The sequence below is a fragment of the Phyllostomus hastatus genome, unplaced genomic scaffold (assembly GCF_019186645.2).
Source record: "Phyllostomus hastatus isolate PE091 unplaced genomic scaffold, TTU_PhHast_1.1 phas_scaffold_12, whole genome shotgun sequence".
NCBI lineage: Eukaryota > Metazoa > Chordata > Mammalia > Chiroptera > Phyllostomidae > Phyllostomus > Phyllostomus hastatus.
Window position 1 is genome coordinate 13,967,582 of NW_025334007.1, and position 26,339 is coordinate 13,993,920.

The 26,339-nt window shown below is 37.3% G+C and overlaps 1 protein-coding gene across 8 annotated transcripts in view; it reads right to left on the bottom strand.

Moving 5' to 3' along the window:
* Positions 1-26,339, bottom strand: part of REPS2 (RALBP1 associated Eps domain containing 2) — a 202,868-nt gene that overhangs the window by 42,485 nt on the left and 134,044 nt on the right. For all 8 annotated transcript variants that reach the window (XM_045856066.1, XM_045856067.1, XM_045856065.1 and 5 more), the window contains one exon: positions 16,964-17,025. In XM_045856066.1, coding sequence (XP_045712022.1) covers positions 16,964-17,025 — 62 coding nt within the window. The remainder of the gene's footprint in view (positions 1-16,963; positions 17,026-26,339) is intronic.

Consider the following 26,339-nt stretch of genomic DNA (forward strand, 5'->3'; position numbering starts at 1 on the left):
TAGGCTTTGAAATCAAACCCAGGCTTTGCACTTGCTTAGTGTATAGCCTGGTGATGTGCTTAACCTCTCTGAGCCACAATTTCTTTGCCAAAGAAGATAATCCACCTAGACTCTTAGAATTGTGAAGATTAAGTGAAAGATATGTCTACAATGTGATGCATGATTATATAGTAACTGTTCAATAATGGCAGTTATTATCATAATCAGAAGTAAAATTACAATTGGTTTCCCAGGTAGGTCCTGCTATTGCAAGTAGCAGCCAATTCAACATAAGGGACTTTTCCCTTCTTGCCAGAAGATGAAAACCTAAACTGATCAAGTGCGACTCCAGTTTAGATTATAAGCAGATCCACTAAAGCAGGCTACCCATAATCCCAATTTCTGGCACCAAATATTATTGCAACTCGTATTAGAGGGAAGAAACTTTCAAAAATAAAAGTCCTTTCAGACTTTCAGGTTTCATCATGGCTGCCTCAGCACAGAAATCTCAGGCAGTGAATGTCTCTGGTGTCCTTCCTATAGCTGGCCAGTCTGACATTGGAGACACCCAAGGGAACACTAACAGAGAAGCTCAGGGACAATTCTGATGAACATGGATAATCAGTAACTATAATGGGCAACTAATCCCTGGATATAGTAGTGACACATCATAATCCCTTGGAAATTCCTGGAACCCAATGGATTATGAACAACATCCATGAAACAGACTTATTATTACAACTACAGGACTCTTGGCGCTGTATTTTGATCTAAAAGACAAATATTTTGAGCATGACTAGGGTTTGTTCTTCTAGTTCCAATTTCTAGCAATAGAACAGAGACCTGAGTGAAGTCTAAGCCCTGCACTCTACTCATCACATAGCTAAGGCCATATTATACTGCCACCTACAGAGCCAACAATATGGACCTCACAAAAAAGGTGATTTTTGGCAGGATTCTCTTGAGACTCATGTTCCCCAATGGGTAAGGCTAAAGACAGGCGCCACCTGCATGTCTTGTACCACACCACACAGACCCTTACTAAAACAGGCACTTACCACCATCGCAGTTCAAAGGCATCTGGTTATGAGGCCTTTAGAAATCTTTTTTTGCTAGTCCCAGATGTTAAACATATATAGGCCTGGCAACAATACCTAAAGTACATAAAAATCTCAAAGTGCCTCAAAGTCCTAGCTTCACCTGAAGTTTTACCACACTTATAATTTTCAACTTCCTACCCAGTTCCATTGCTCTACATTAGTAATGAAATGTTTCAGTAACATCTTTTCTAATTACTGATAGCTCATATTTAGACTGATAGAAGTCCCCTTTTGGATTGACACCATCCTTCCTGCATAAGCTAGGCCATCAGAAGAACGTAGCTTTACAAACAATTCAATTAGAAATAACTGGCTAGAGAGGGAGCTATACAAATTATGTAAGAGTTAGGACCCAGCGAACATGAAAGAAATTCAGTATTGATGAGGATGTGGAACTGAACTAGGAACACTGTTTGTAGAGTGTGAATCACTACAAACACTTTACAAAACTGTTTGGTGGTATTCAGTAAACCTGAACAGATGCTTATTCTATGACCCAGAAATTCTACTCCTAGGTATATACCCAAAAGAGACGAAAACCTACATCTACTCAAGAACTTGTACATGTATATGCATAGAAGCATTGCTCACAATCGTCAAAATTTGAAAACTACTCAAATGCCCATCAACAGTGGAAAACAGTAATATATTTGCACACACAATGGAATACTATACAGCAATGATCTATAATTACACACAATATGAATGAATCACACAAATAGCATTTAAACAAAAGAAACCAGACACAAGAATATATACTGCATGGTCCCATTTATATAAGGTAGAAAACCAGTAAAACTAATCTATGCTGTCAGAAGCCAGAATATTGGTAACCCTAAGAAAAAGGGATAGAACCTGGAAAATATCATAAGAAGAACTTTCTGGGGTTCTAGTAACATTCTGTTTCTTCACTGCAGTGCTGATTACACATGTGTTCTGTCTGTGAAAATTCACTGAGTTGCATGTTCAATGTGCATTTTTTAATATGCAAATAATACTTCAATATAAAGTAAAAAAAATAAATGTTGTAGAGACAATTTCCTGTAATGTCCTTAAAGTGCCACCTAGTGGTACAAGTTAAATGTAAATAAGAGGGAAGATTCATCTCTAGCGACTTCAAAAATATGTCCCATTTCTAACAGCACATTCTGGGACTGTGCTGAAACAGTGCCCAAAACTAAAAATAATAATAATAATAATATAATAAAATAAAAGCAAATAAAAAGCCGGAGCATACTGGTACCAAGGAGCCAATGATGGTGGTGCACATGGCTTCTCAACTCCACCTTCAATCGGCCACAGTGGGAGGATTTACAACACAGACATCAGCAAAGGCTAAAAGTTGGAGCAAAGGTTTATCAGCATACCAGTTGGTGATACCTACAGAACCTGCTGAGCAGAGCAGGGTCCCCAGGAGACAGTCTGGAGGAAAGAAATACTTTATCCTGCTATCCCTAACAGGCATATTGCCCTCTTCCTCATCTTGAACGTGAGGTCTTAGTCTGGTTTCTTCTAATGGTGCTTGTGAAACACAGAGTTGGGAAGGGCCACCCACAGCAAGCTTTTGAGGCTGCCAGTTGAATAAGGAATATTTGCTCAAGGTTTTGCTCATAAAGTCTGAAAGGCAGAACAGGTTGGGCAGATAAAGGTCCTCAAGGCAAAGCCCTAAACTACAGACACAGAAATCAATTATAGTCCTTGAGTCAGCAGACAGTGAGTTAAAAGGCTAATGGGGAGGCCAATTTGTCTTTCCATTGATTTATCTTCTCATTTACATTATTTTCGGAAAGAGGTGATGATGTGGGTTTGGCCTACAGACTGTAGCTTGCTGACCCCTGATATAGCCTGTGAAAGGTCAGAGAAGTGGGAATGTCATTCTACTAAGTAATTCAGTAAGTAGTTTAGTCCAGCAATCATTCTGGGCTTGTGGCCACTACCTTCTCATTCTCCTGAATCTGTTCTGTTTTCCAACTAGACCCTGCCACTGTTTCACTGGGACTGGAGTGATAATAATTACTAACAGCTCATTGTCATTGAGGGCTGACCATACGCCAGGCACTGTTCTAAGTGCTTTATGGATATTAACTCAGTTGAGCATAATGAGAACCCTATGACAGTAGACACTACCATTGTCCTCACTTTACAGATGATGAAATTGAGACACAGAGAGGCTAAGTAAGTTGCCCGAACACACAGACAGTCAGAGGCAGACATAGAAGTTTGAACCGCGAGCCCACGTTTTTAACTACTCTGTCAGACTGCCTCCTTTGGGCCTGACTTCTGGCTGTCCTCCATTGTCTTTTCTCATTAACATCATAGCACATTTGAGTGCCTTCCCATTCTGCCTCACTTCTGTACTTGCTCCTGCCCTGACACTTAGGAGTGCTTCTTGGTTTCTGTCACTGTATGGTGGTGGGGATCAGAGAAGACAAACAAGGATTCCCTTAGTTCAGGAACCTAGAAACCAACCTTAGCTGACTCCTTGATGGAAAACTGGGCAAATCTGTTAGTTATAGGAAACACGGTAACCAGCTATTGCTTACAAATGTTAACAATAAAGTACAGTGGTACCTTGGTACTCATCAATAATGCATTCCATAACTCATGGCAAGTGCCAAAACTGATGAGTGCCGAAACTGATGAGTACGGACCAATGAAGCATTTCTCTTGGAGGGCAGCATTGAGACTCATACAAGTTCTAGCAAGTGGGACAAGTCCTGAGCAAGTGCTGAGGGCTGAAACACTTTTTCTTGTCAAAGGTCTGATGAATTCTGAAGTCATCAAGTGCTGAGGTGTGAATGTATGCGGAAATGGGTTTAAATGAGACACAGACAAAATGACACTGTTACATGTACACCATGAGAAACTAAGAATAGAATGGCATTAGGCATGAGGTTGAGGAAGGCTAAAGGAGCTCCAGTATAAGGAGCAGCTCCTCCTTTGTGTTCCTGCAGTTCCAAGTAAAATATGGGCCTATCGTAAGTGCATTCCATTAACACCTGATAAGTTATTAGATGAACTTACGGCATCTTCCAAAGCAATGATGTTAGCAAAGTAAGTTTTACATAATAATGTCATGAGCACAAATAATAAAGAGGGAAGAACCTAAGAAAGAAAACAAGCTATCAGTGGCTGGGGAAAAGTTGATTTAAGAGGTTTCATAATGTAAAATGTATCCCTGATAAAGTGTCAACTCAGTTGTTAAGGAGAGGTTAAGAAAATAATTCTGAGATATGGTTGTATAACACAGCACAGTAGGAGGAGCCTGTACTGTGGGGTTAGAATCACAGGTTTAACTCTTACTTGCTGTGAGGGACCTTCAGAAAATTCCTAAAGTTCTCTATGCTTTAGTTTACTTATCTGCAAAATGAGGATAGCAACAGAATTTAATGTATGTGGTTCCTAGGATTAAAGAAATTAATATGTGTAAAACACTTGGAAGAAGAGTATCTGACACATAAGCACTGTACTTAGGAGACTGGTAAATTAATAAAATAAATGAAGAGTCATAATGCCTCTATGGTTTGTATACTTCTAAAATCAGTTTTATAATTAATTATTTATGATGCAGAAGTTCTGCCTTTTTGTTCCCTTTTGGAAGGCAGCATAAGGGTTATACTTGGCCTTTTGCTACACCAAACATGACCCACTGATCAAAATATGAAAGCTCTTTTGGCCTAGATGAATGTAAGTCTGCACTGGGGAAGGCACTTTAAAATAAGCATTTTAGCTTAATATAACAAAATACTTCATATTTAGAAAATTACTGATGGGCATAGAGACGAGTAATTCTTAATAATTTTTGCTTAGCAGATCTATAGTTAATTTTTGTGGCACACAATAAATTATTTTCTCTCTCTCTCCCTAAATGCTTATCATGAAATTTCTAGCACTTCCACAGAAACCATTCTGAGCTCTTCTTGTCTATAAGAGCTAGCTCTGTCACTTACTAGCTGTGAGGTTCCAAGTAGCTCACTTCTACTTTTGAACCTCAACTTCCTCTTCTATAAAATGATATTAAATAACAGATGTGGGCTCCTACAGTTATGTCACCAACAGTGTTAAAATTAAAAAGACTTGGACAGACTGGGAAGCAGATAAAGATCCCTGTGGGGCCAAAACACAAAGTATAGGCCAGGCTGACAGTTCAGAAGCAGGTAGAGGCATCTGGGAGCTGATACCCAGCAGAGTAACAGGGATTTAAATGCCTTACATGAGGTGAAGCCAAAGGCTAAAGTGGCATTTCACTACCTGTAAAGTTGCAAAACCAGGATGGAGTCTGTGAAGGTGCTTTTAAGGCTGTCTGCTTATGAAAGGAAGTGGAAGCAAATATAACACTGCAGCCTGGTCTTAGGCCAAGCCACATCTGGTGCCATCGGCATGATCCCTGACATGTGAACCAGATGGAAGTGCTGAACCTCAAGTGTAAGAATTGGGCCTAGACTAGAGGCCCGTGAGTACAGGTGTGTGGGGTGTGGCTAGTGGAGACTCCCTTGAACTGCTAGAAAGAAAAGACAGGCACTCGGAGAACTGAGAATGAAATTTAAACTCCAATTCAAAAGAAGACTGCTACACAAATTTCCAGAAAGCATGAATAAAAAACTCAATGCTAAAAACAGCCAATAAATAAATAAATAAACTGAATTTACCCCAACAAAAATAAAAATAGAACAAATTTAAAATAACTTTTAGCCCTGCCTGGCATAGCTCAGTGGATTGAGCGTGGGCTGCGAACCAAAGTGTCGCAGGTTCGATTCCCAGCCAGGGTACATGCCTGGGTTGCAGGCCATAACCCCCAGCAACCGCACATTGATGTTTCTCTCTCTCTCTCTATCTCCCTCCCTCCCCTCTCTAAAAATAAATAAATCTGAAAAAAAAGTCTAAAAAAATGGCTACACAAAAATTCAAAAAAAAAATAACTTTTGAAAATTATGTTTAGAATCTTCCCAAAGTTAAGATTGGGGAACACATCTTAAAAAAGGAAGAGATAAGTATGTAACATATATTGGGAAAAGTGAAATAAGAACACATTAATATTTAAAAATAGATTATAAAACCTGGACTCATACACAGTTATATAAAAAGAGTTATTAATTTGGAAGACAGAGATTTCATCCAGAGCCAGCCTAAAGAAAGAGATCACAACATAAAAAGATAAAAGAACCATTACTAAAATAAAAGATTTGTTGACAGGTAGAGAAACATAGCTAATTGGAATTCAAGAAGAAAATAGAAGAAATAAATAGAGATATGATTAAGAGTATTCTAAAATTAAAGACATGATTTTTCCAATGGAAAATGCACACCAAGTGTCATCTTGGAATAAATAAGTTCAAATCTATGCCTAGACACATCACAGTGAAATTGAAACAGAACACGGAAAATAATGATACAATTTTAAAAGCCACCCTAGAGAAAACAAAACTCTAAACAAACCAAAAATAGATTGACAGAATTCTCAATAGCAGCAGCAATAAAATGCCAGAAGAGGAGGTAATATATTCAAAATGCTGAGGGAAAATAAGCTTCAAATTAGAATTCTGTATACAGCAAAATTACCATTTAAGGGAAGGAGCAATAAGAGTTTACTATCCACAGAACTTAGATTCAAAAAAAAAAACACCCTAAATACCATATGATATATATCAGTAAGCTATTTATTTGAACCTCACAATTGCTGGAGTCACCCTAACTATATGATTATGCATTATTATATGTCTTATCACAAGTTCTGAAACCATGATCTCCAAAAGTTACTTGCAATGGTCATTTTATTCTGATAAAGCTGTGAGTGACTTTTCAGTCTAATTGTCGTATCAGAGAACATTTTTTCCTTTTCTACAATCCTTAATTGTAAGAGGAGATCTTTAAAATAAAAACTTCCTAATTTCCCCACCAAAACATCTATTTAAACTTCTACCAATTACTTCGTTAGTCTACAACCAAATGCTTAACAGTACACACTGACATTTAGGACTGGAGTGTCTGGAAACCTTCACAGGCACCTCAATTCACACACATACTACTCACATAGAGTCTCCCAAAAATAGACAATGCACTTGAAGATAGGTAAAGTGTAAATGAATTACTTAAATGATCCCTTTATACTGCTAAGAGTTAGTAGAAATTTCACTGAGGAGTCAAGAACCTCAGAGACCCACGGGGAAGGGAACATTGGCTAGTAACACTGGGAAAGTGGTTCAAAATCCAATCATAGCAAAGGGCTCAATCGCTATGTTCCATGGACCTTCGAGATTATCCTGAGAGAAGAAAACCCTAGTGTCAAAGGTTTACTGTGTACTTTTATGCAGTACAATCAAGAAACATTTCTACGTTCAGCCATTACCCCTCTTTTGCAATACCTTCCATGTAATTATTTTAATAGATGTCTAATATTCTATTAGGTGCATATACAAAGCCTTAACCAGAAATTCTACTCCTAGGTATATTGATAATACTAAATGTCATCATACAACTCTTCATCTCTTTAAAACTAGTTCTTAGGATAAATTCTAATGGCATTTGTTGATAGTTGGGAAACTTTGTGCCTTTAAAAAGAAGGGGTTTAGGCTTAAATCTTTTCTCACCTATTTCAGTGCAAGTATTTCATCACTATTTCTCACTCTTGCCTCTCCTTGAACTTATGATTACAGCCATTTCCTTTGCCTTTTTAATTTCTCACTCAGTGCTGTTTGAGACTAGTTTTCAACTTCCTTTAATAAATTTGTATAAGAGGACTTGCAGAACTCTCCAGATTTAACCAACACATGTTGGTCTAAACCACAACTGTTTCTTCATGCTACACCAACCTGGAGCTATGATTAGCTCTTTGAATAATCGATGAACCCATTCTACAACTAGGGAACATAGAATAAAATGTACTATCAAAGTCAATACAGAAAAAAATACCTTACACAAAACAGAATCATTTTACTGGAGTATTTAACCTTGACAAATTCAAAATAATGTTATCTGCAGTGAGATAAATTTATCAAAACCTGATTTTAATGTAAAATATGGCCTTATATTTTGACCAGAGGACAACACAAGCTTAAATACATTCTTGGTGTTGGGAACTGCCCTGCCTGGTATCAGAAGCTGTAACCCCCCACCAAGGCTAAGGCTGAGGGAATGACCTTGGACCATAAGCCACCAAGGAGATAAAAGCTTATCTCCCTGGCAGGAGCACCACTTCTGCTCCTTTAACTTCATCCTGCCTGGCCCTCAATGCTTGGTCAGTTAGCCCATGATGGGTAAGATTCCCCAAGGGGGGAATGACCTAAGACAGGCACGATCACGTGGGAGGCCCCCAAGGAAGGACTTTGGGGGCTACAGCAAAAGGGAGTGATGGACCCTCGCCCCTCGGCTTTGACATAGCCTGAGTCCTCATTGTCTGGGAGAAAATTTCCTAATCTCTTGGCTGCCTTACTTCCCTTGCTACACCTAAGCCTGAAACAATGACAGAGGGTGGTGCAGCCCTGTGCTGGAAAGGGCGGGTTCCCTGAGTGATTGGGCCTAAGAAAGAACATGTAAAATCCTGTGAAACCTGCTTTGTTTAGAATGCTCTCAATTGAATGATAAGGGTCCAAGGAAGAAGCAAGTTTGTTCCTTAAAGTTTTTTACAGCTCTTTAGCTATCTGACCCTGACTCAAAATAGGCCCTCAGTGTTCCTTGTTATTTGATCCTTACTTCTTGGCAATGAGTAATGAGCTTTACCTGAATTCCTGTGTAAATGAACCCAACAAAAGCCATTGAGGAAAAGGCTCTTGGCCCTTCTCCTGTGAGAGATTGGCCACCTTTCCTCCCCGAGCAGATCATGTCTTTGTAAACTTATTCTCATCCGTGGTGGTCAGGGGGACCCTGCGGGCGAAGCCCCCCACCACCACCACATCTTGGTCCACCTAGCTAAAGTTTTGTCGATTTTGTTGATCTTTCCAAAACACTAACTTTTATTTTCAATGATTTCTCCATTGTTTTTCTATTCTCTATTTCATTTATCTCCACTCTATTATTTAATATTTCCTTCTTTTACCTAGCTTTGCATTTAGCACACTCTTCCTTTACTAGTTTCTTACAATGTAAAGTTAGCTTATTGATTTTGGCTCCTCTCTTTTTTCTAGTTTTATTAAAATATAACTGACATACAGCTCTGTATAAATTTAAGGTGTACTACATAATGACCTGATATACACATATTGTGAATGATCACCATAATGTTTAGTTAACATCCATTCTGCTCATATACCAGTAGTTACAATAACATTTTTTCCTTGTGATGAGAAGTTTTAGGAAGGATCTGCTCTTTTAGCTACTTTCAAGTATACCACACAACAGTGTTAACTATAGTCATCATGCTGTACATTACATCCCCAGTATTTACTTATCTTCTAAGTGGGAGTTAGTACCTTTTGACCATGTTCATCCAATTCTTTCCCCACTACCCCCTTGCCTCTGGTAACCACAAATCTGATTTTTTCTGAGTTTTTTTATTTTATTTTTTATATTCCACATATAAGTGAAATCATACAGTATATGTCTTTCTATGTCTGACTTCTTTTACTTAGGATAATGCCTTCAAGGTCCTGGATCCCTTCTTTCTTAATATAAGTGTTTACAACTATAAATTTCCCATCACTGCATTCCATAGGTTTTGTTATGTTTTATTTTCATTTGTCTCTAGGTATTTTCCATTTCACTTATAATTTCTTCCTTGGCCTATTCATTTTTTAAGAGTATGTTGTCTAATTTCCACATATTAGTGACTCTTCCAGTTTTACTTCTGCTATTGATTTCTGGTTTATTCCATTGTGGTCAGACAAAATACTTTCTGGGATTCTGATCTTTTTAAATTTATTGAGACATGTTTGTGGCCTAACTTATGGTCTATCCTAGAGAACATTCAATGTACACTTGAGAAAAATGTATATTCTGCTGCTGTTGGGTGGAATGTTCTATAGATATGTCTTAGGCTAGTTGATTTATGGTGTTGTTCAAGTCCTCTACTTCCTTACTGGTCTTCTGTCCAGTTGTTCTACCCATTATTGAAAATAAGATACTGAAGTCTCTCTTATTGTAGAACTATTACTCCCTTCAATTCTGTTAGGTTTTGCTTCACACATTTTTTGGCACTATTGTTAGGTATGTATATGTTTATAAATTTATCTTCTTAAAAGATTGACCCTCATCAATACATAATGTCCTGTCTCTTATAATAATATTTGCCCTAAAAGTCTACTTTTTTTGATGTTAGTATAAGCACCCCAGCTCTCTTTTAGTTACTAGTTGCATGGGATATCTTTTTCCATCCTTTACTTTCAGTCTATCTGCATCATTTGATCTAAAGTGAGTAGACAGCACCTAGTTGGATATTTTTTTATCCATTCTGTTGCTGCATTTTAACTAGAGATTTAATCCATTTAAACTAGTACTAATAAGGAAAGATTTGCTATTTATTTTCTATGTCTTATGCCTGTTTTGTTCCTCAGTTTCTCCATCACTGTCTTCTTTTGTGATTGCTTTTTTCCCCTAGTATACCATTTTCATTGCCTTCTCATTTTTTTCTACATATTTTTTCAGTTTTTTTCCTTAGTGGTTACCCTAGGGATTACAGTTAACATCTTAAATACTTAAGAATCAAGTTTGAATTAATACTGACTTAGTTTCAGTAATATACAAAAACTCTGCTCCTTTACAGTCCACTGTCCCTTTATATTATTACTGTCACAAATTGAATATTTATACATGTGCCCATTTATAGATATAAAATTATTGTTATAAATATTTCCCTTTTAAATCATATAGAAATAAAAGAGGAGTTACAAATCAATACTGCAGCCCTACTACTGGCTTTTATATTTACCAATGTAGCTACCTTTACCACTCTTCATTTTTTTGTATGTTCCAAGGTACTGTCTAGTGTCCTTTCATTTCAGCCTGGAAGACTCCCTTTAGCATTTCCTATAGGGCAGGTCTACTAGTGACAACTTCCTTGAGTTTTTGCTTACCTGGCAAAGTCTCAGTCTCCAGTGAGACTGTCTGTGGGTATATAAAGTGCCTCGCCAGGCCACCTGCTGTCATCAGGCTGGGATTAGGAGGCTAGATTGATTCCTTCTTTGGTCCCTTTGAAGCCATCTCTGCTAGGTAGAAAAGCACCACCCTGGGCTGGTTGCCATCAAGTGAGGGACAAAATACCAGACTCCCCAGTCAGTCTCTGTTGACATCAGAGGGAGGGGTAATCCATGGTATTTAGCTTGGGTAGGGCAGTTGTTGTCAAGAAGATGTATACCCAGGTTGGCTGCCCCTTTCCCAATCCTTTAGCTATGCTAGACAGTAGACTTTTCATGGGGCTTTTTTCTATATCTGTTGGTGATTCCAGGTTGTAGGCCTCTATAATGCCCAGTTCAGGATACATGGGAGACTTAAAAAATTTCAGGGAACTCACTGCCATGTCATTCCTCAAGTCCTATGACCCTATCCATTCCACTTTCCTCTTTACATCTTTCAAAGTCCTCATTTTGTTATATTACATCCAGGGTTTTCAGTTGTACTTAGCAGGGGAGAGCAGGGAGAAATGATTCTAAGCCACCTAATCCCCTAAGTGTGTTTTATGATGTTTCATCTATATTTGCAACAAAATTTTTCTTGGACAGAAGAATAAAACACAGAATCAGAGACCTTAAGCACTAGAAGGATCCATCTAGTTTAATTTTCTCATTCTACAGAAAAGGCAGTAAGTCTGTGAGACCAATTTCCTTACTTTCCACAAAGCCATAGAGGTACATAGTCATAGGGCTAAGAATAAGGCTACAGACAGAAACATTCACCCAGTGTTGTACAGCTTTCAGTATGTTCTTTCACCATCAGATGAAGATAATCCTGGGCCTAGATCTTCTTTCCTTAACCACTGAAATATTTATTAACATACTGTGATTTTCAGCTAATCCAGAGCATGCACTGTAATACTTTGGAAGAAAATGAACAGAGTAACACTTTGGAAGGAAATGAAGGTGGTATATTAGGTGATGTATGTTTGCATATTCTCTTCAGAGTAATTACTGAGTTTCTAGTACATGAATACAAAGAGAAATACCTCTTGATATTACCTATAATACCTCTTGAAATACCTATACCACATATGCTAAATTTATATTTTGATGAGTGAAAATCAGGATGTTGTATATACTTTAGAAAGCTCACAAATATACTTACTCTATATAGCCAGTGTATTAAAAGTAATTCGGTAACTAATGTATACTACATAGGGCCACTTGAATATATTATAGCAAAAGGTCCCACAGTATTTGATATATGCCCACTGAGTTTTATGTGATAAAGAAAAACGCCATGAAATTTTAGAAGAAATGACATTTCCACATTGTTTAAAGAATGTTGCTTCCTGTGTTCTTGTAGATGTTGGAAAATTGCCAATTGAGATACTTCATTTTGCACTCTTAAAAGTAGATTTAGTATTGTTAAAATGGATTCAGCATGCATCTTATACTTTAATCAAATTTACATCTTACAAATGTATTAGATAACCCTAGTAAGAGACTTACATAATCACCAGTAATGTCCAAAAAAAAAAAAAGGAAGAGCTCTAAAACTTTTAATTTCTCCCAGGAGAATTTACCATTTTATATCATCAGCTGTATATTAAGTTATGGAAAGAATACTTGAAGTGATAGGATATTAATTTACAAGGACAGGGTATTTTTTTAAAGTACAGACTGTCAAATATTTCAAAAGTTCAGGGCCTACAAATGGCCATATGAGTTTACATGAGCCTCAATCTTTCCTTCCAAATGAAATGAAGGCAATATTTTATAAAAAGTTTTATCTAAAGAAATCTGGCTTTGAAATAAAGCAGCATGCCCAGCATGTTCCTGTGGGGTTCAGTACTGCCTTAAGGACATGATTCTAGGCACATGCCAGTTAGATGAGAGATTAGCCATCTGTGTTCATGGCTAGTCCTTCACAACAGTACATACAGGATCTATGGCACAAAGTGACTAGTCCTTCCAGCAAGACCTTCCCATAGTGCCCTCTGAGACTGTTGATGTCAGTAATCACAAGAAGCCCAAGATTCCTAGGCCACTGTCGGGATCTGGGTTCTTGTCCCCATAGGATCTAAGTATACCCTTTAACCACTTCCCACCCTCTTCAACTCAAGAAAACTTTCCACTGTGCCCTTGAAGAATTCATGGTACAGCATCAACAAATCCCCTAGATTCTCAGCTTCTTTACTGAGCAATCCTTCCTCTTCTGCAATCCTTCCTCTTCAGTGCTTCTCAATCCTGGCTGCATTTCAGAATCACTTGGAGAGCTTCTTAAAGCTCCCAGTTCCTGGGCCTCATCCCACACCAATATCTCTGGGGGTGGGACCCAGACCTCAGTAGGCTTAAAGCCCCCAGATGACTACAGTGTACACAAGGCTTAGTACCCATGGGCTAAGTGACACCCTGTGCTCAGTCTTCAGGGGCTGCTCCCCAGACAGAACTCTCATCAGGAGGCCCTTCCTCTCCCACAGCTCTGGTACCAGCAGGGCTGCAGTGAGCAGGCCACTTGGTTTTTTCACTGCCACCTCCAAATACTAAGTATCTCTCCCCTAAAATCTCACAGCTTTCAAATTCTGGGAAATTCCTAGAACACACGGAGACCTCTTTACATGCCTGTTTCTTTGCATTTGTTTTTTTCTCTACAGTAAAGCTCTGAATGTCTCAGTTACCTAAAAAGAAAAGTTCCCTTGTTTCTTTAAAACTCATTTCATTGGTCACCTCAGCCATTCCACAAAGTCCTCCTCTGTCTCTCTAAGCTTAAAAGTATTGATAAAATGCTTCTTCCACAGTGCTTTCATCTTATAGTGCTACTTTAGTACTCATCAGACTGCTGGTGAGGAACAGCTGCCGTCATACTGTGAGACAATAGTGGTATAAATAGGAAAATTCTGAGTACATTAGTCTGCAGGGAGCCCCAATTCATCAAATATGGTACTAATATAAAACTGAAAAGATTATGCTTTATATCAAAAAACCTTGTCTTTAGTAAAGATAATTACACTGAAGCTGCAGCTCTATCACAATTGCCATAAGAAATCTGGCATGGTATCAACACCATTAAAGGGATTTACGTACTGAAGTACCAAACAGGCCCCTAGCAGAGAACCAACCTACATGATAAGCACCAACACTGTAGATGGCAGGCATTTCAGTTTATATGTGCACAGTGAGCTAATAAGTTCAACTAACTCTCATTTTAATACTGCTCCCTATGAAACAGTTAACCTTAATTACCTTTTAGTCATTTATGCTATGAATCAGTCTTTTTTTGTTCAAGTGTGCCACCTCTTCTGAGCTAAGCCAAAATACCATGCCCTGCTCTCTAGCCTGTCCACAGGAAAACGTGGGACCCCAACCATTTGATTCTTCATACAGTCAATGGGTCCTTCTTGATCTTACCTACAGTATGAAAAATAAAAAGATCTGTTCCTTTGAATGTATTCCTTCTCCTAACGCCAGGGCCCCATTTGTATAACTTAATCCAGATGTTCATATCACAGTGGTGCTTGGTATAAGTAGAGGCCAGATAAATGGTGTTTTATGCTGAAAACTTATACCTCATCTCTCTCTCTCGGTAACAGTAGAGATACACTTTTGGTGTATGTAGAAATAATCAAAATATACCTTTGTGTGCATAGCTGCAAACACACAAACTCTTTTCTCTTATATACTTTAAACCTACAAGTACATCACTGGCCGCACAGTTTTAAAAAGTGTTTCTTTCTAGAGAATAAAATGTTTTCTTGTTTATTATAGTCTAGTTTTCCCCATTTAGCAAGTTAAATAACATGAAAATTTTAAGTCCAAGAATAATCTAAACACATTTTCTATTAATCTCTTCTAAAAATTACTAATAAATATAATGATTTTAATTATACCAGGTTTCCTGGTTTCTACCCTAGGTACTACAGTTTAAGCCCTGTAAAAGAAATCTCTGTAGTTAAGTATAGGGTAAGGCAAAAGGAGTTTACAGTTGTGAGTACACAAAACAGTTTATTCATATATTACTATTTCTTAATTATTATATTATTTTCCATACAAACAACTGTAAACTACTTTTGCCCCACCCTGTCATCCCTGTAGTATATACAATTTTTCCCAAAGTCAGGAAGATTGTCCATATATACAAAGGAACACTAAAATAAGTAACCTTGCAGGCGACTTTAGAGTGTTTAGTGGTAAAAATGACCTCATGAGAGAGAAAACAAGAAGGATGGTCACCTAAGTGAGGAGAAAAAGAGGTAACACTGTCTATTTAGCAAAATTGCCATACGGTACTGGAAATAGGAGACCTATGATTAAATTTAAGTTCTGCTAAAAAGAAAGGAAGAAAAGAAGAGGAAGAAAACAATAAACTGAAAACAACAATTTGAAATCCCAAGCTAATGTGCAGTAAACTTTCTTTTTCACTTTCAGCCCTTCTAGAAAAAACTATTGGCATCAGATATAAAAATTTAACTTTAATCACATAATATAGAGATGAGGTGACAGATGAAAGAGGTTGGGAAATGTTCTTACCAATACCTTAAGACTGGTGTATAATAATGTTTCCTAACCACTAAGCCCTCCAGATATTAATAGGTATTTTATAAATAAAGAGATGAATGGTCACACAAGCGAGGAAATTGCCAGCTTTAACAAAATTGACCAGGTTTCTTTACTGTAGAACTTCAAAGCTTTTCATGGGCTCATATGCACTGGGAATCTCCCAGAGCAGGAATCTCCCAGCAGCCTGCAAATGTGTCTTACCACAGAGCCCTAGTAATGTCTTCCAAAAGACTGTTTTCCCACTAGTAGTTTGGGAAAAAGACTATTCAGGTGCCCCATACAGGTAGTTAGGTGAGTTTTTCCTGGGGCCAATATTCAGAATTGAATCCTGCACAAAGACTAAAGACAATTGTGTGTTTATTGGACAGGACCTCCTCTTTTGAACGTGTGTGCCCCACTTATAGTGAACAAAAGGTGGGGAGTGAGGGGAGAGAGGTGGCATGGGGCTTTCTGCCTGCATATCTTCCACACCTGTTTCTGCAGTCTAAGATCTCCATAGTTAGACAGCTGAGTTGAAGGCTTGGGTTAAGCGCTGGGCTCACTGTTTGCGTGTGATGGGAAATCTGGTAGACAAAGAAGCGGTCTCATACATTAACAGTGACTTGAGAATTCCCAGTTCCCATCAGATCTTCCATCACTTAAACCCCAAAGCAGGCAGGAAGCCCACGTAAAGCAGCTCAGATGAGGACTGCTGATAGCAGCAGTGCATTTCACAACCAGGAAGTAACTATTGGCTCTTGCACAGCAGGAGAAAGATAAGGAGACTGGTCACAAAGGCCCTTTCAGACAGGTCTTCCACTCATTCATCCAGGTGGCTCCCAAGCCCCAGTTTGAAAGCAGCAGCTGGCAGAATGCCCACTAATTTTGCTGTGACAAAGTCCAGGATTACTGTTGGTGCAAATCCAGAGCCTCATCTCATCTAGGTGCTCCTTAAGGGGACATGGTGAAAGCCTCAATTGCCAGTGCAATGAATCACTGTCTTCCTGTACACAGAGACACTCTGACTCCAACGATGGGGAGGGGAGAGACCTGTAGGAGATGGATACCCTCTACAACCAAGTATAAACTAGTACACATTTGCTTGGTTGCTTATTGAGGAAACTTTCCCTTTTCCACATGAGTTTAGGGGGACTGGTTGGATAAGAAGAAACTGAACTACTTTCTGCTCTCTTGGAAACCTGACTAGCCAGTTCTGTGGCAATCCAACCTTGCAAAGGAAGGACAGTGGTAAGACAACTTCTCTACTACCCAGCAGTTAACAGAAATCAACATGTCTCCTACCTGTGATGGACAAGGTCTCGGAGGGAGCGCAGGCGGCGGGGGTAACAATCCTGACTTAGTAGCTGAAAAGAAAAACGTATACTGTTAAGAACCACCAAAAACAAAACACCCTTCTACTTGTTAACTAGAAATAGCAATAGCATTCAACATGTTTAAGTTTTTAAAATCCATCTGGAGGCTTGCCCTAGCCACTGTGGCTCAGTTGGTTAGTACGTCATCCCACAGACCAAAGATCGTGGGTTCAATTCCCAGTCAGGGCACATACCAAGGTTCTGGGTTCAATCCCCAGTCCAGACATGAATGAGAGGGCACCTGATTGATGTTTCTCTGTTTCTCTCTGTCTCTTCCTCCCTCCCTCTTAAAAAACAATGAAAAAGTGTCCTTGGGTAAGGATAACAATTAAACAAAATCCATCTGAAGGCTTAATATTTTTTTAAAAAAAAAAGAGTACATGCTTTTTCTAATCCTTTCCATTTTCATGCTATCCAAAATCCAAGTATTTATATAGGAAATATTTATATAGGCTGTTGTGATTAAGGTGTAAAATGGTAGAGAAAGACACACTCTGATCAAAGGACTAGAATCCAGCAGAGGAAAAACAGTGGATCACTCATTATTCTGCTATTAATTTTTTAGTTTCAAATAATTTAGGTCCTTTTTTCTCCCTAGCTCTGGGCCATTACACTGCTCATTGGCTTAGCAAGTAGGCTGCAGAAACTGAGAGCCAGAATCCCAATGAAGCAGCAATACTACCCTGTGAGTGAGTAGGTCCAGCAGCAGTAGGAGAGGCTCAAAGTGATAGACTAAAATTATATTTATGGATTCCTCAAAGATCTCAATTTTCTTTTGTATCCCTAATCCTAATTATCATTGATAATTAAATCTGTTTCTAAAATAACCTGGCTGGCCCATATGAAGGGTCTTTTGAAAGAAACTTTCAGTCTAATTTTTTTTTAATTTTGCGAGATATAAAGGAAATTTTATTTTAGCCAAACTGTATGAATTGTAGCTTCATGAAAATAAACATCTGCTATTGAATTATAAAGTTCATAATCACAAAGAAATAAGTTTATTAACACATACCAGCAATTTAAACCACATTTTTTACAAACTCCTTAGAAAAGCGCAGTGTGCTCAATATAACTATACATAATTGCTTTATGTGCAAATCTGTAATGTGTGCTAATATTTAGACAATTTTCTGTACCTTACAGATAAACCATAGCAATGTGCTATGAACACTGAAGTTTTTGCAAGTCACTTTTGATTTGACTTAGCTAGATCAGACAAGCTAGAAGATGGAGTTCAGGGCTTTCCACAAAGGTAACTCGGTAATTTCATAGAGATTTTCATTCTGAGCCAGTGCACAAGTATGGTATAACTGTGGGCCCATCAATGGTTTGTCTCAATCTGTCTTCCACTAAAACTTATGAAATACATCAGTTGGTCAAAACTTCAGAGATGATGAGACCTTAAACAGCCTTCAATAACAAAGCACATAGCAACAGAGAATGACAAAAGCCTCAGGAATATCCTCATCAGCACCCCTATGCTATGCGTCCTCAGGGACTGGGCCTTTAAATTACAAGTTACTTTAAAAAACAAAATGCAAATACAAACAAAAAAATCTATACCTGCTTATAAGGAAAAGGCCTTGTACCAGAATAAAGTATTTGTTCAAATAACCCTTTATTAACAAAAGAAGACTAAGAAATAATGCTATTCAATGAAATTGATTTCTGCTTCCAGTCAAGATGGAGTAAGAGACCCGATTTACTCTCCCATTTGAAAGAGCCAAAAATTAACATATATTCTTTAATAATAAACAATTTAAGACACTAAAACAAAACATATAAAACAGTTTTCAAGACACTCGGAAATCAGGCAACAAAAGACAGTGATCTCTGAGAGAGAAGAAAATCATGTGACTGGCTGTCCCTGCTTACCACCCTGAGAGTTACTAGAAACAGGATCCACATCTAGATTCATGTCTAATTGCATTTTTACCATTACTTAATTAAAAAAAATACCCTATTTTGGTAAAAGATGATGTGAGGGTCTGTTTCTAAATATACATGTGAATAAAATTGTATCATCCACAAGTAGTCACAGTTTTGTTTCCTCTTTTCAGTATCTTTATTTTTTGTTTTTTATTTTACTTACCTGGCTAGAACATCTACATAAAGTTGAATTACAATGGTGATAAGGCAGGGGTGTCAAACTCATTTTCACCTGGGGCCACATCAAACTTGTGGTTGGTTGCCTTCAAAGGGCTGAATGTAATTTCAACTCCCTAACTGTTAAGGGGTAGTTACATTTTTACAGTCCTAAAATTATTTTGGCCCTTTGAAGGCAACAGCGAGGCTGATGTGGCACCCCCACACCCCATCCCCCCACCCCCAGTGAAAATGAGTTTGACACCCTTGTGATAAGGGCATTCTTGTCTTCCTTATCTCAAAGGTAAGGCTTTCACTATTTCACTATTAAATGTGGTGTTTGCTTTAGGTTTGTTGTAGATACCCTTTGACGGGCTATAAAAATTCCCATCTATTTTTACTTTGAGATTTTTTTCATGATAACTTGTTGAATTTTAACCAAAGCTGCATCTCCATCCACTGAGATGATGGTATAATTTTTTTTCCTTATAATTTGTTGACATGATAAATTATATTATGGATTTTTTTTAATACTAACCCACCCTTGAAGACCTAGGAAAATCCCAGCTGATAGATTTAGTTGGCAAAGATATTGTTCAGGATTTTTGCAACAATATTTGTAAGCTTGAGAGGTGGGTTTCCTTTCCCATCCATTTATTTTTTAATTCCAGTCAGCTTTTTAGCCCCCTCTTCTTAAATATAAGCATATGAGGAAGTATTCCCAAATACCTGCAGAAAAGCTCCTAACTTCAGATAGAGCAATAAAAATAGAAAAAAAATAACCTCAAAGAAACTTTAAATGCATATTATTAATACTGTCAGAATGATCATTCAATTTATTCCAGAAATGTTTAAAAATTTACTATGTGCTAGACACTGAGGTGCTGGTAAAAATACCAATGAAAAAAATCTCTACCCTCATGAAACTTATATTCTACTAGAAGACAGATAATAGGGTCAGAGCTAGGGATGAAATTTTAAATAGAGTCATCAGGGAATACCTTGAGAGAGAGATGTTATTTGCAAAGATGAAATAATGGGATACTACTGAAAAAAGAACATTCAAAAAATTAAAAAGAACACTTGGAAATTAAAAACATGATAGCAGAAAGGGAAAGCTTAAGCAAGTACAGTAATATCCAAATAAAAAGTCCACAAAGAGAAATAGAGCAAATAGCAGGAAGAAATCAATTAACTAGTTCAAGAAAATTTCCCAGAAATGAAGAATATGACTTTCTAAGTAAAAGAGTCCACTGAGTACTCAAGACAATGGAAAAAATAATAGATCCATGGCAAGACACATCAACATGAAATTTTAAAATACTAGAGTTAGAAGATTCCACAAATTTCTCAATATACTTCTCAATATACCACTGGAAGCTAGAATTCATTAGTAAATGCCATAAAAATCCTAAGGAAAACTTATTTCCACAAAAATTGTATACCTAAACCAGCAGTCTGCATGATGGTTCAATTAAAGATATTTCTTAGACATTCAGAGTCTCAAATTAAGCTCCATGCATCCTGTCCAAGAAAGCTACTCAAGGATGTTTCCTACCAAAACAAGAGAATAAAGCAAGAAAAAGCGTGACATGGATACAAGATAAATGAGATCCAACATGGGAGAAAGAGGGAGGAATCCTTGAATAACACTGTAAGGAGATGCCATGATAAAAACTATGTAACACACATGGAAAAACAATCACTTTAGATTTCTTCAAAAAGATTAATACCTGATATGTCAGAATTTCATAAGAACTTCGAAAAATTGAGACAGTCTAAAGTTGATTCAGGGGCAAGTACATTGAAAAAAAAAAAACCAAGCTGATTACTCACTCCAAGGCAAATGAAAAACACTGTGCAAGAAGCAAAGTAAATAATTTACCATATGGCTCGCATAGCCATAATATACAAACAATAATTATTAATCTGACAAAAAGTATAATATAACTATACTGAGAGAGTGGAAGAGGGGAAAAATGCTTGGGGGGGGAGACTATAGATGATGGCTAACACTGAAATGTCAATAAGAGGTTCTACAAATGTGTTATTTTGAAATATAAAGGAAATACCAAAATAACATGAAAGATCCTGTAGCAGAGTATATTCTTCCAAGTCTTCAGGTATATCAATGGCCTAGGAGGGACTTCTCAGACTTCAGTTTGTTCCCTCGGTTCTGCATGAAATTTTGGACCTTTCCCCAACCCCACCTATCAGGATACCAGCTATGACTATTCACTTTTTCAGCTTCTGCCCTCTCCTTCCAGAAGTCATGTTCACTGACTCTCAGTCAAGAGAAGGGAAAACTAACAGTACCTACTCACTTCACTTCACTCCAGATTTGGAGTAGCAGTAAGAAATCTTAAGATTCACCTACTCCCTCTCATGGCTTCTGAAGGGAGACAGGCAGTTGAGAGTATACCCACAGCCTCAGGGTTTTCCTTTGTTGCCTATCTTTCCAAAGTAAAAATGACATTAGCTCATGCATCTTCTCTTGTTTGGATGCTGCTGAAAAATCTCTTCCATGTGTTTATACTCTGTGTTCATTTCCTTTAATGGTAGGAGATATTAATCTAGCTTCAGTCTACCAATTTTATATGAGATTCACCTTTCACTATTCCCACAGCACATAAATACACTGCCTTGTGTTTAGTAAGTATTCACATAGTGTGTCAATAACGAATTGAATTCAGTAAAAAAAAATCTCTTCTTATAATATTTTTAGTTCATTCATGACCTTATATTAGATTCAAATATTTTATCCAGCATGCTCTAATCAATGTTCTTTTTTTTTTAAAGAAAAAAGAAAAGAAAAACTACACCTTAATGCCAAGTGAAATTGAAAAAATACATTGGCTGAATAATCTAGTGTAGACATGCAAAAGATGACAATGTACCTGTTCATAGTAACAACTGCTTTCCCATTAAGGGCACAGAAGGAAAGAAGAGAAAGGAGAAGAACACTTTTTCCACAGACATTAAAAGCCACCACACTCGTGAAGAAATTACAGCTTTATTCATGACATCTTACAGTTAATGAGGTGAGACACCAGATATCAGCAAGGCTTTATCAAATCAAAAATTTTATAAGTGTAATCATGAAAAAAATAATACATACCCAAATCCTGAAAGAAGAGTTTAAAAGTTCAGGAAAGAAACTGCCATTTAATCCTAAATTCCAAAAACAGTAATAATTTCCAGTGTTTATTAAACCTGTTGAAAGATGTGCATTTTCTGACACTGATTTGCTAAATCTCAGTTTCTTGCTCTCTTCATCCAAAACTCTAACCTCTAAAGATATTTATCCTCTTACTTCATTATGCCTAGAAATTTCCATGCAAAATATTATTCATAGATATTATGGTCTACTTACTAATTTCCTTCAGATTTTTACAAAGCCCCAAATCAGTGACTAAATGAAAACATGTTCTAACTTACTGAGTGGAAATAAAGCAGCAGATGTGGCAATTGAAAGCTTCAAGGAACAGAAAGCCAATTCTTCAGGGGAGTGAAACTTGGAATAACTTCAACTGTGCAAAAAGGCCCCCACCTTCCCAAACTTGGAATATTTTATGAAGAAAATAAAAGCATTCAAATGCCAAAGGAAAAAAAAAAAAACATTTAAAGGATGGAAAATGTTGAAAGAAGCCTGCCAATGGGACCTACACTTTTAAGTATCAATCAAGTAGAGGGTTAGCCATATGCAAAGCTTCAAGGATTTCATCAGCAAGGACCATTCTTCTTGGCAAGTTCATAAAAATGGCTATTTCTTTGTAACAGAAATCACTCTTTCTCTCCTTTTTAATCACAAAAGCATGTGAGAGCCTATGCCTATGATGGTTTCATCTGTCCTACACACCTATGTACATGATAAAATGTTTGCCAGGACTACCTTTCCAACAATACATGTCTTGATCCCCTGGTGATGCTCTACTTACCCCCAAAATACAAGCTCTTTCAATTCTCTCTTAAATGGAACAATTTTTTTCATCAGTTAAAAGAGATGAACTTACACATGCCTTGGAAATATTCAAATACCAATGACTGAGATTGGAAAAGTAATAAGATAAAATTCAGTAATTCAATTTTCTCACTTTACAGATGAGAAAATTAAGGCCCAGGAAAGTAAAATGACATTACCAAGGTCACAAAACTATTACAATCAGGCAGCAATCGATATAACAGTTTGAACCTACTGGACAGGTAGTCCAGTAGGAAAGAGCAGGAAAGAGCATTGAGATGGACGATAAGCAGCTAGACAGGAGTTATTCTGTACCCAGGGAATAAACATATCAGAAGGCTGCAAAACATGAAAGTACTGCAACTTTAAGGAACTAAAATGCTTCTGAATATGCTTGCCCCACAAACTCAGATAAATAAGATGCTAGACACTATCTAAAAGGTGCCACTGTAACACATATTTAGCTATCTGAGTCATGTAATCATGTCTTTATAAGACTATATATGACTCCCCTATTTTAAAAAACATTCCATGTAGTACTGGCATAAGAACATACATATCAACAGAACAGAATGGACTGCAGAAATAAACCCTTTATTCACAGTCAAGTGATTTTCAAAAAAGATGTCAAGGCAACTCAGTAGGGAAAGAAGACTATTTTTCCACAAGTAGTGCTGAGACAACTGGATGTTCACATACAAAGAGGTGAACTCAGACCCTTACCGCACACTATATATAAGAATTAAATCAAAATGGATTAAAAACATTAATGTAATAATAAAATTATAATACTTTTAGAATAGGAGAAAGTCTTCAAGACCTTCAGGTTAGGCAAAAATTTCTTAGATAAGATGCCAAAAGCATGATCCAAACAGGAAAAAAACCTGGTAAATTACACTTCATCAACATTCAAAATTTTGTGCTTCAACAGACACCATTAAGAAAATAAAAAGACAAGTCACAAACTGGGAAAACATATTTGCAAATCACGTATGTGGTAAAGATGCTGGTTATAAAGATGCTCAAGGAACTTAGTGAGAACCTCAAAAGCATAAAAAGATCCAGTCAGACACAAAGGATATACTAATTGAAGTAAAAAAACAATTTACAGGGAAACAACAGTAGAATGGATGAAGCCAAAAATCAAATCAATAATTTGGAACATAAGGAAGCAAAAACACCCAATCAGAACAACAAGAAGAAAGAAGAATCCAAAAAAAAAAAATGAGGACAGTGTAAGCAGCCTCTGGGACAACTTCAAGAGGTCCAACATTCACATCATAGAGGTTCCAGAAGGGTAAGAAAAAGAGCAAGCTATGGGAAATCTATTTGAAAAAATAATGAAAGAGGCCTTCCCTAATTTGGTGAAGGGAATAGACATGCAAGTCTAGGAAGCACAGAGTCCCAAACAAGATGGATGCAAAGAGGCCCACTTCAAGATATATCATAATTCAAATACCAAAAGTTAAAGATAAAGAGAGAATATTAAAGGGAGCAAGAGAAAAGCAGTTAGTTACCTACAGGGAAGTTCCCCAAAGACTTTCAGCTGATTTCTCAGAAGAACTTTGCAGGATAGAAGGGACTGGCAAGAACTATGCAAAGTCATGAAAAGCAGGGACCTACAGACAACACTGTTCTACCCAGCAAAGCTATTGTTTATAATCAAAAGGCAGACAGAGATCTTCCCAGACAAGAAAAACCTAAAAAAGTTCATTGTCACCAAACTAGTAGTATATGAAATGTTAAAGGGACTTATTTAAGAAAAAGAAGATCAAAACGATGAACAATAAAATGGCAATAAATACATATCTATCAATAACTGAATCTAAAAAACAAGCTAAGCAAACAAGAACAGAGACAGAATCACAGACATATGAAGAATTTTTTAAAAATATTTTATTTATTTTTAGAGAGGGTGGAAGGGAGGAAGAAAGAAAGGGAAAGAAACATTAATGTGTGATTAGCTCTCATGCTCCCCCTACTAGGCACCTGGCCTACAACCCAGGTATGTGCCCTGACTGGGAATTGAACTGGTGACCCTTTGGTCCACAGGCCAGTGCTCAATTCACTGAGCCACACCACCTAGGGATAGAACATTTTGATGGTTGCCAGGTGGTAGGGTGTGTGGAGGAATGGGTGAAGAGCAGAGGATTAAGAAGTACAAACAGGTAGTTAGAGAACAGCCATAAGGATGTAAAACACAGTATAGGAAATGGAGTAACCGAAGAACTTATACATGTGACCCATGGGTATGAAAAATGGTGTGGGAATTTCCTGAGGGAGTAGGGGGTGCTGGGTGGAGGTGGGCAAAGAGGGAAAAATTAGGACAACTGTAATAGGAAAACCAATAAAATGTAATTTTTTAAAAAGCTAAGGGTAGAAGGAAAGTATAATTAATCATATGGGAAGGAAAATACAGATGAAGGAAGATGGGCCATAGTTGATCACTGTTGAAGCCAAGGGTTGGGTACACTATTTCTTTTATTTTTATATATATTTAAATTTTTATAACAATTTTTATCATTAAAAAAAGAAACAGATATATTCCTAAAATTTCTAAGTATTTATGAAAGCAAGACTTTCTTTCCTGTCTCCCTGAAGTACTTCAGGAAAATCTGCTCAACTGTAAAGCATGTGGGAGAGAACACAGGAAAACAATATTAGTTACTTACATAAAGAGGGCACTGTATTTATTCTTTAATATATATTTGTAATCCTCACCCGAGGATATATTTATTGATTCCAGAGAGAGAGGAAGGGAGAGATAGAGAAAAAGAAAGAGAAACATTGATTCCTTACCTCCCTTCCTTACCACCCCAACCGGGGACAGAACCGGCAACCTAGATATGTGCGCTAACTGGGAACTGAGCTCACAACCTTTCCGTTTACAGGATGATGCTCCAATCAACTGAGCCACGTCTGCCAGGGTCTTTAATATATCTTTTAAATTTATATATTAGTGTTATTACCTATTGAAAAACAATATGTGCCCTCTCAAGTTAAATTAATATAGATTGCCTTCTCTGATACCAAATCTGCTGCAACAAAGATTTCAACAATGATTCCCCATCTTCACAGGATTCTGATGAAGAACAAAGGAATTACATTCTCTGGATCTCAGTCTGCTTGTCTGTAATATGTGAGAATTGGCCAAGATGACATTTAAATTGTCTTTTGACAATGACACTCTATGATCTTGAATTTCTTTACCACGGTTTACCAATAACTCTTCCTGCACCATGGGATATGTGATAAGGAT